Below are 10,484 nucleotides of genomic sequence, written 5' to 3'. Positions count from 1 at the left end.
GTTAAGTTTAGGATCTCCTTAAACTGATAAATTCTTTAAGTGATCAATCGCACTTAAGTGAAAAAAGATTGATTACGACTCTATCTATTTTGTTAAATCTAACCATAAATTTACGAATCTATATATTATTACAAAGCAAACAAGCTTAACCGGTTTAATATATGCAAATGGTCGACAACTATTGCACACGAAATCAACCCTGATAGAATGGGAGGGAGATCGTTTTCTTTTTCTTTATAATTTTATTAATTGATTTATGTATTTTGTGTCCACAAAATAAATGTGGAGCATCACATCCTATCCAAATATTGGATATGTACGCAATCTAGTCCACCAGCACTAGGCGAATTAAAGAGAAATATTTTTGCTAGGGTGAAAAGGAGATGCATGTGTGGGAGAAGAAAGACAATGCTATTGATTGCTATTGCTTTGTATTTACTATGACTAGATTTGGATTCATTCGCGACAACATTTCGATGCGATTACGTATCTTTTTGATGCAATTGCACGGGATGAATGGCTTTTTATTTCTGGGTAATGGGTGAGGTAAGCCACCACACCATGCTTTTGGCATTTTTGTAACATTGTTGTCATATTTTTTTATTTTTTTATTTAAAAATTAAATTAAAATATTTTTAATTTAAAAAATAACATTTAATTTTTAGCATATTATTATTTTGTCCAAATTGTACCCTTAAGTAATTAATATTTTTCTTTAAATATCCCTTCAAAACCTTAAATTCTAATATAAATAAATAATAAATATATTCATTTAGAATTAGATAACTTTATAGCACTTAATAAATAAAATATTTATGTATAAATTAGTAATCAAATCTATAGTAAATAAAACAGTTGAGAGTTCAATATATATTTAAATTAAAAAAATAATTTGATATATTACTATCATTTTTATTATTTTTTATTTATCTTTTAAAAACTATTATTTGACATACAAATAATTTTATTATTTTTTAATTACTCTCGTAAATGTCAAATAATCTAAAAATTTTATAATATACAAGTTTAATTTAATATCTTTAATGATTATTTTTTTACTATATTTTATTTCATCATAATTATTATTTTTATATTTATATATATCTTACTATTAAATTTAATTTTATTATTATAATATTTAATTTCATTACTTAATAATTAATTTTAATTTTATTATTATTTTTAATTTCATCAAAATTAATTTCATCATTGAAATGGATTCTAGCATCGTTGCCGGTCCTTCCTTTCCAACGAAATGGAGACCCAAATTATGGGAAGTGGCCACTCACCAGTCTCTATTTGTCATCACACGCCACTCATTTTCACCTCAACCCATCATCTCTTCGGTCTAGCTTTCTCCCTTATAAAAAAATAATAATAGAAGTCAAACGTGCTTCCCATTTCCCATTTGTCCCTCTCTTAATCCTTCTATATATTTTGAAGTCATTTTTTTAATAAGATAATTAGGTATAGTTTAAGTTTTGTCCAACTCTAATTTTTTTCTGATAATTTTAAAATATATAATTTTTCACACTGGTGTTTTAATTAGAAGCATTCAGATTCTTTCTTTTTCCGACATATATACATTATTGAGGTCTGGATCATGTGTTAAAAGAAAACAAAAAAAAAAAAAAAAAAAGCTAATGAATGGTAATTGTAAGAGCTTGGTGAAAGGTAATGATAGGCTAGAAATGTTTTCAGTAATTGGCAAAGAAATTGCTGAAAATTCCAGTTGAACATAGTCTCCGGGTCACTATCGGTTTGGGTTATGTTTTTCCTAATTTGAGTGCTGTGCCTGGCTGGCTGCCGATAATTTCCATAGACATGAAACAAAGGATAACGTTTGTTATTGGTTCCAAGTGGCTCCAATTATGTGCAAAGCAAATGCAATTAGTCATTCCACGACTTGGCATGATGTAACATCAAAGTAATACATCCCTAAAGAAGTTATCCTTCCATTACAGATTTCAACATCGGGGTCGGCTTTTGTATCTGGCAATTCTCCACTTGCATCGTCCATTATTAACCTTTCAATTGGTCCAACATGCTTGAATAATCAAAATTTATCCTTATACAAAGAATAAAAAGATATCGTCCATTATTAACCTTTTAATTGGTCCAACATGGTTTTATCTGATAGTTATCATATCAGCAACACTTTCTTTGTTTATATCTAATGATGACTGTCTAATCTTTTACAATTAAGGCATGAAATTGCTATAAGCTTTTTCTTAGTATAGAAAAGATTTTTACACTTAAAGCATTAGTTTATTAAATATAAAAAGAAACAATGTATTATTTAATTGATCAAATACTTAAACGCATAATATCTTTCTCAGTTAAGTAAATAAAGATTGAAGAGTTAAAGATAAATTAATTATTAAAAAAAAAAAAAAAGCTCAGCTTGCAAATTTTGTGATTAAGTAAATACAGTTCAGAATTTTTTTTAATATATGCTTTTCTTTTTCTTGTGATTGTCAATTTCCAACCAAAATAATTGCAAAGAGAGTTAATTAAGTATTTGAAGTCTACCAATATTTGGCAGACTTATGTGCAGGATTCAGGATTTGTGTTCGTCAATTTGTTTTCAAATGAAATCTGCTTTCTCTTCAATGGCAACCATATTGATCCGCACTTGTGATCAGGATTTGTGTCATGGAAACTGCACCAAGAAATTAATATGAAAATTAAAAAAAAACAAAAAAACAAAAAAAAAGGCATTACATAAGGGCTAAGAGCAAATTGGAAGGGGAAAAATCAAGCCGGAATCATAATTAACTAACCTCACTCAATAACAAAATTGTTTAATGGAACCCTAGATTAACTGTCACTCAAGTAATTAAGTAAAAAAAAATGCTTGATTTTTCATTCTAAAGCCAAAAAGTAACCTGCAAAAAAAAAAAAAAATGCTAGAAAAATTTAGGTAAAATTCCTTAGCACTGATGGATATGATGCTAACCCTTACACCTTGGCAAAACCCTTGCACGTAGTATTCCAAGCATATAGCGCAATTTCCAAGATCCAAAGAGATGACAGAATAACAAGGCGGCATTGATTCTCCGTATACAAGGACAGGAATGGATGCGAGTTCGACCTCTATAGATGGTTTTGGCTGGGTGGGATTTTCGTCAGAAGAGTGGTTTGATCGGTGAAAGCATTTGTAGATTAGGAAAACGATGAGACAAAGACTTACTGTTGCAGCCATGATTGTGAACATAATGCGCTCTACTGTTATGTTTCTCTAATGGTCATTGTCAGTTGGATATGATCTCTCAGGAGAAGCCTGTGACTTATGTGACTCAAATTTTTGTCTGGCTTCATTTTGCTTGTTCAGAGAGGATCAATGAAGGGGATCGACTGAGAGAAACGAGGAAGATGAATTGCTGTTAGCCTCCAAGAAGTAAAATCCTCCCGTAGATTTTATGGTTTTTGGCGAGTGATAACTGATAAGCATCGGCAAAATGTGAGGCTGAGGTGGAAGAAAGGTAGCAGTAATCTTTCGAAATTGTTACTCCCTATAATCTGTATGGTAAATGATTTAGCCATAGCTGTTTCCTGGAAACAACACATTAGTCTTATTATGGAAAATTACCCAAACTATGATTAACATGCATGCGGCCATTTGAATTTGTTTGTATTCTGTACCAATTACTACTACTCTCCTCTAGACTGCTCTTGTGATTTGCTTGGCATTGGTTTACCATTAAATGGATGTTTGCTTTAGTTCTCTTTTAACTTCTTGTTGCATCGTTTGGTTCAATTATCCTTTCATTCCCAAAGAAGATGCTCACTTGGTTCAACTATCGCTATGTTAGTTTATTGGGCCTGAGGATGAGGTTCAACTTCGTTTTCTGAGATAATTGAAACCCAGTTAGAATTTTGGGCCTTTGGGTGGGCTTTTGCTAGTAAATCAGACATGACATTTGGAGCCAATTAAAAAAAGTCAAAGGATCCTACCAAAATTATGGTGGTCTACGAACCACTTGAAAATCTGTCTGTTAAGTGAATTGAATTAAATCCGACCTCCCCTGGAACAGGATCGGCACGTGGTCGGAACTGGTGGAGAACCAAAGTACAGTGGGCAGAGTAGTGACAATAAGAGGTGAATAAATTTGGATGCACCATATTTTCATTGATAAAATTATTTTATAGTCACATATTACAAATTTGAAGGGTACAAACAAGAAATACCCAACCAAAGAATGATACCATATTCAATCCAAGAGAGCCAACATCAACTCCTATAGACCTCTCACTGCAGTGAATTCACAAAAGCAGATGGCATCAAGAAATACTAAAGGCAAAAAGGGTCACTAGAATGCTGATGGAGACATGTGGATGGATGCATGGTTGGGATCCATTACAAATACCAAGCCAGCAAAATCTGGAAAAATGCTCCGTTGTTCTTGCTTTCTTTTTTGTCTCTCCAGTTGTCAACCCTCAAAAATTCAATTCTAAACTATAACTTCCGAGTATTCCCCTGACCAGATGGACTTGGTACTTTCCGTGATCCCATGCTTGCAGTTCGTAAAAGTCTGCGAAATTCTGAAAGGCTTATTTTTCCATCTTTATCGATGTCGGCCTCCTCAAGCAAAGGGTCAATGGAACCTCTTAAGCCCGTGTGCTGCAAGACAATTGCACAACTGTGAAGAAGGGAACATAATTATGGCACTAGTAGCTTTCTTTGTAAAAAAGTTTAGATGGAAAAACACTATTGACAGCAATAACATAGGCCTCTTGGGGTACTAGGACACCCCAAACACGTGAATTCAGAAGAAAAATGATCAACAGGAAACAAAATTCACCATTCTAAGTTCCTCTGGAGTTATAAACCCATCTCTATCTACATCAAATTTCTCAAAAGCAGCCTGTGACCGCAGCTGCCATTTATCAGAATCATGTTCTTCCATTTGATTCACATGTAGAGCTGCCGCAACAAACTCGGTGAAATCAACTAGCCCATCTGTGTTGCTATCAATCTGCAATCAAAGAAAATAAATAATTCCACAAGAGGAAATACTATTTACAAGAGAGGGGAAAAAGAATGACATTCAGATGAAGAACAGGAAAACTTTACTCACTGCTTGAAGAATCTCAAGGACACGTGATTCCTTCAGCTTCCAAGGAAGATCTTTAGCAAGGGCCTGCACTGAAACCATCCTCATTAGGACAAAATCCAAGAAGCTCTGTGCAACCTCATAGATTTTAGGTATGATAGAAATGTTTACCTGTCTCATCTCTTCAAGACTAATAGAACCATTCCTATCCACATCAATTGCATCAAACTGATCCCGGAGATCAGCTATCTCCTCTTCATTAAGTGTGCTAGCCAACGCCTACAAGGTAAAAATAATTATATATAAAGAGACGAGCAATGAAAGGAGGGAACAGTTATAATAATAATTATTATATGCCAATAAAATAATCCACTAATGTTTCAAGAGGAAGGAAAACTACGTTACCCTCAGAGCAAACTGCTTCAATCGACTATACTTAACAAATTTCCGCAGGTTTTTCAGAACAGATATATCAACAGGAATCTCAGATGCACTTCCTCCTTCTCTAACCCATGGGTGTGCTGGAGAAGTTGAAATCAATCAGATATTCTAGAAATAAAAGGAGGATAAAATGACAATGCAATAGAAGATCTATTTTAGTAGCTAATAGCAAACTTGACACGTAAACAAAAATTTACTAAGAAATGATGTAAACATATACATAGCGCCTGAGCAGCTGTCAATCTAGCCCGAGGATCCTTCACCAATAACTTCTTCACAAAGTCTTTAGCACTATTGCTAATTGTTGGCCATGGTTTACGACGAAAATCAGGCTTGTTCTTCAAAACCTGAAATTATAGACAGTTGCATATGAATTCTCCAGAAAATAAATGCAATAAATAAATAAAAACAGAAAATAACACATCTTAGACACACATTGCAAAGTGAATTTCATAAGGAAAAGCATGATTATTCAGGGAAAACGAAAGACAGCTAAGGTAACTTGGAAGGTGAACCTATACATAACTAAAGCATAAAGGATTAAATGGAGAGCAAAGGTTTCCACAAGTATGGTCATCAGTTCATATGAAATGCACGTGGTGCAGAAACAATTCTCTCTACAGCTGATAATAATAAAATAAAATGAATAAACCCTATAAAAGGAATGAAAAAAAATCAGGATCCGTGATTTGACAATGTACTACACCTCCTTAAATATACCATCCTCAGTCTTATCCCAAAAAGGCCGCTTCCCACAGAGCAAAATGTAGGTAATTACACCAATACTCCATACATCTGATTCAGGCCCTGACCTTCTTTTTAATACTTCAGGAGCAACATAGTAGGCACTTCCAACAATATCTCGAAACCTCTTCCCTGCATGTAGTCATAGTTTAGGATTGTATGACTTGAATGTTTGTGGTATGAGGATTATAACACTAGCAAGTTGAAGAGAAAGTAAGTAAAACAACAAAAAATGGAAAAATCAAAATACACAATAGATGGATTAATGGATCCAGTAGTTTTAAAAACCATAGTTATTTCATGAGCAATGACAAAATCTCTACATGAAGCAAATGCAACTCACCAGGTATGATAAAGTCTGACAAACCAAAATCTGTAGCCTTCAGAGGTGAGTTCTCTCTGGTTGACTTAAATAGGAAATTCTACAGACAAGAAACAGCAAGGGAACCATAAGTAAGCAGCATGTCTCCCTCAAGAGGAAGTTTACAAGTAAGCCCTGTTAATGTAATCAAGCATACCTCAGGTTTCATGTCACGGTGCACCAAGCCACGCAAATGACACTCAGCAGCAACTTTGAGCATCTGCCGTACAACTACTGCTGCATCTTTTTCACTATAGCGGCTGTCCTTTCTGCAAAGATGACAAGCATGTGTTACTACTGGTTGTGACACTATTGAAAACATCAACAGAAAGAAAGTACTAAGTACAATATTTGGACCATAAATACATGTTATTTAGCAGTAACAGTGTTCCAAAATTAATTAACCAAGCATCCTTACTTGGCCAAAAGCCGGTCCAGCAGTTCTCCACCCTCACATAACCTAGCATCAGACAGAGCCAACACGTAATAGAGTCAAGATATAGAATGATTGATATGAAAGCATATAAGTGCAGGCCAAGGCAAAAGATGTGTCACGAGGGGGAAAAAAAAACTATTTTGGGTAAAAGTGAACATCAGAAGACAAGAAAAAGGAAATGACACAATTAAGAGAAAATCAGAACTGAATGAACCGCCAGAAAAGGAGATAAAAATTAATAAAACTTACTCCATAACAATGTATACATAGGAATCATCCTCAAATGCATTATAAAACTGAACCACATTCTCATGGCCTTTCAGGGCTTCCAATATCTTGACCTCTCGCTTGACATCCTCAACAGCAATAGGAAGAACCATCTGCACCCAACCCAAGGGATTTAAAATAAGAAAAAGAAATAAATAGTCCCATTTCAAAATGGAAAAGAAAAGAATCTAATGCATCTAGATTGTTTTATCAGCCAAGCACTTAAACCTTATACATGATGCCTCTATGGTAATGGCAGAAGTATATATTGTACAACAACATAGGAAAACAAAAAAGCCTCTCACTTGCCTAACCTCCTTTAGATTACTGAGTTCAGGAAATTAAGCGATTTGTTATCAAGCTTGAAAGTTTAGCAGGCAATAAAGAAATGAAAATTGCCAACACTGGAACACTTTTCTGGCTCAAAGGAACACGGTTCCTTTTAGGAACTGTTTATAAAATTTGGCATTCGGAGATGAAAATAAAACAATGCAATATCCCACCATGAAAGCAAAGCCAAAGTGAGATCAAAGTTATTAACGTTAGAATAGTTAATTTCGAGAAACTACATCATCTTCTATTCAACCTTCCCACTTTGCTTCTATCGAATTCATTGTCAGTTCCAACTACAAAATATATGCAGATTATAGGTTGCAGCTTCACATTGAAACTTCAAATTCAATTATGGTGACAATGAAATTCAATTACTGCAAACTTGTATTCAGAAATTGCTATGACGCAAGTTTGCCATACCAAGACCTTAAAACTGTAATAAGATCGTCAAGCCGAAGAAGAATAGATCCAAAATCCTAATAGCTCAACGAGGTTATTGCGGACGCCCCACCAAAAATTTCCATATTTGTGATAATGATGCTTATAATTAAAACCAACCAGAAGGGTTAAAAGAAAAATCTCCACATTAGATTATAAAACAGAGAAGAGAAAGGTTCCCATAACCATGCTTCATATCCAAGATAAAGTAAATTAATATATAAAATAACCAATAAGGAATGAAATTCCCTCACCCCCACCATTATCAAAGCTTCCAATCCAAATTAACCCTACAAATTCCCACCTTTATGTTATCAGACAAAAAAAATCCCACCATTTTTGCCCAAAAAAATTTCCACCTTGAATATGATAGACAACGAAGATAACCAAAAAGAAAAGTGAATCAAAATAATCCCAAGAACCCAGAAGCACAATCAAGCAAATGATTATAAAAACATTTTAAAAAATACCTTATTTTTCTCAATTTTCTTAACTGCAACACGATCCCCATTTGCCTTGTCTGTGGCAACATAGGTGTAACCAAATTGCCCATGTCCCAACAATTTCCCAATTGTGTAACGCTGATCAAAATCCTTATGGTACCCAAAATCCGTACGTTTGCCATATGGGATGATCCCACTTTGTCTCCTCGTACTTTGTTTCCCTTTGACCTTTAAAGGCTGAGAACTCTTCCCCTGTTGTTGTTGCTGCTGCTGCTGAACCTGTCGATCATTTGGCTTTCGAGACGCCTTCTTCTCATTGGTTGTTGTTGTGGTGGCGGAGGATTGTTGTTCTTTGCGATGGTTGGCGTTGGCGTTGCTGCTTGAGCCACTGACTTTGGTGGTGGAGAGACAGATTCCCATGATTAGAAGAAGAGGATACTAAAGGAATGAGTTTTAGAGACAGAATTCCATAAGAAAAGAAAAGGAGTAACGAAATAAATAGCAAAAAATTAAATGATTAAGCCCCCAAAGAGAAAGAAAAGGGGAGGAAATGAGAGAGGAAACACGGAAGGAAGAAGGGCAGAAGGAAAGGGCCTGGGAAGAAAGGCTGGTGCTGCTGCTATGGTCAAACGAGATTATTTATTTATTTATGAGTTAATAATATTTTAAATTAATGACCAAAACAAAATAAAAAATAGAACAATGTGATTTTATTTTCATCGTAGTTTGGTTGTTGGTTTTCCGTTTCCCCAACAGAATCGTCTGTCTGATTGATTGACAACATTTGATTCCAGTACCTAAACTAACTGCTTATATCTATTAATATCTAGATGCTGTCAAGTTTTTTAAATTTCACCTTTTAGTTTTACTAACTGAAATTATTTTATCATCTGTCTCATCTCTTATATTTATGTCTTGTTACTAAATAAAAATACCATTTCTGATTTTGGGATTTAAGTTGGTAATCTATTCTTATCTTTCTTAAGTAAAATTTATTGGAAGTAATTTCTTAAGGGAAAAATATTGGAGAATATAATTTAAAAAAGAAGTTATATGATGAAGTTTTTGCTATTTTTAAATCTAGTACATAAGTTTCACCTTTTCTCTTTTTGGCCAAGACAAAGCATTGACTTTATAAGACCTTAGATTAGCTCTCATCCTATATTAGGGGTGGAGTAAGGTTTATAGGCACGGGGAAAAATTTTAAAATAACAAATCAAATTGAATGATTCAATTTGGATAAATTTTTTTCTTATTTGATTTCATTTTGATTGGAATATTAAATAATTTAATTTAATTTAAATTAATTTATGAATAATTTGATAAATTATTCGAATTGGTTTGTGAATGAGAGCATTAACAATAAAAAATGTGAAAGCCAATGTCCTTAAGCTTTTAGTTTAATGATTAAAGTCGTTTGAAAGGACATCAACGATCTAGTTTCGAATTAAACCTTCCCCTTCCCCTTTACTTCTATTAGAGCTTTGTTCTCATGATATAACAAAAAAAAATATATATGAAAACCAAAAACCCTGATTTATTATTGTTGATGCTCTCATTCCCCCCACCTCCGTCGTTCAATATATATCCCTAAAACAATTGCATATGAATACGCACCTAACATTCAATAAAATAATGAAGGATAGCAACATACAAACTTAAAGGATATTAACATCGGCAAGCTTCTAGTGTTAAAGATTATTTGGTTCATACTAGTCAAATAAGCATCAAAAGACATAGCTACTACTAGAACCAAATTTTCTTTTTTTCAATATTAAATGGGTTACACATTAAAATTACTTTTAAAATATCCTCTTATTAAGAAGATAGGGGTCTAATATAATGATCTAAAGATTAGTCAATTATCTATTGCAAATCTAAACACATTTTTTTTGCATAAAAATTTAGATTAGAGGAAGCTATCTTATTTTAAAGTCAAGGTATATTGCAAATGTCTACAATAT

At 33.5% G+C, this 10,484-nt stretch overlaps 1 protein-coding gene across 2 annotated transcripts; it reads right to left on the bottom strand.

Moving 5' to 3' along the window:
• Window positions 1–4,103: 4,103 nt before the first annotated feature.
• Window positions 4,104–8,991, bottom strand: LOC111317241 (calcium-dependent protein kinase 28-like). Of its 2 annotated transcripts, XM_022919682.2 has the most exons (12): window positions 8,548–8,991; window positions 7,289–7,419; window positions 7,022–7,063; window positions 6,761–6,872; window positions 6,586–6,664; window positions 6,205–6,374; window positions 5,719–5,845; window positions 5,463–5,578; window positions 5,229–5,336; window positions 5,082–5,144; window positions 4,806–4,979; window positions 4,104–4,624 (listed from the first exon to the last, which is right to left on the bottom strand). In XM_022919682.2, the coding sequence occupies exons 1-12, from the start codon at window positions 8,938–8,940 to the stop codon at window positions 4,460–4,462; spliced, it is 1,680 nt and encodes a 559-aa protein (XP_022775417.2). In that variant the 5' UTR covers window positions 8,941–8,991; the 3' UTR covers window positions 4,104–4,459. The 2 variants fall into 2 exon arrangements, with proteins under 2 accessions (XP_022775417.2, XP_089609517.1); XM_089753391.1 differs by lacking the exon at window positions 7,022–7,063.
• Window positions 8,992–10,484: the final 1,493 nt, after the last annotated feature.

The sequence above is a fragment of the Durio zibethinus genome, chromosome 24 (genome assembly GCF_047325235.1).
Source record: "Durio zibethinus cultivar Kanyao isolate XHJ-2024 chromosome 24, ASM4732523v1, whole genome shotgun sequence".
NCBI classification, from domain to species: domain Eukaryota; kingdom Viridiplantae; phylum Streptophyta; class Magnoliopsida; order Malvales; family Malvaceae; genus Durio; species Durio zibethinus.
This window is presented reverse-complemented; position numbering and strand designations above follow the sequence as displayed.

What these genes read in the sequence shown, in the direction of transcription:
- LOC111317241 (XM_022919682.2), bottom strand. Translation starts at nt 8,940, where the DNA reads ATGGGAATCTGTCTCTCCACCACCAAAGTCAGTGGCTCAAGCAGCAAC. An exon ending in TATGTATACATTGTTATGGA is followed by an intron (nt 7,064 to 7,288) that starts GTAAGTTTTATT and finishes GTCTGATGCTAG; the next exon opens with GTTATGTGAGGGTGGAGAAC. An exon ending in GTCAGACTTTATCATACCTG is followed by an intron (nt 6,375 to 6,585) that starts GTGAGTTGCATT and finishes GACTACATGCAG; the next exon opens with GGAAGAGGTTTCGAGATATT.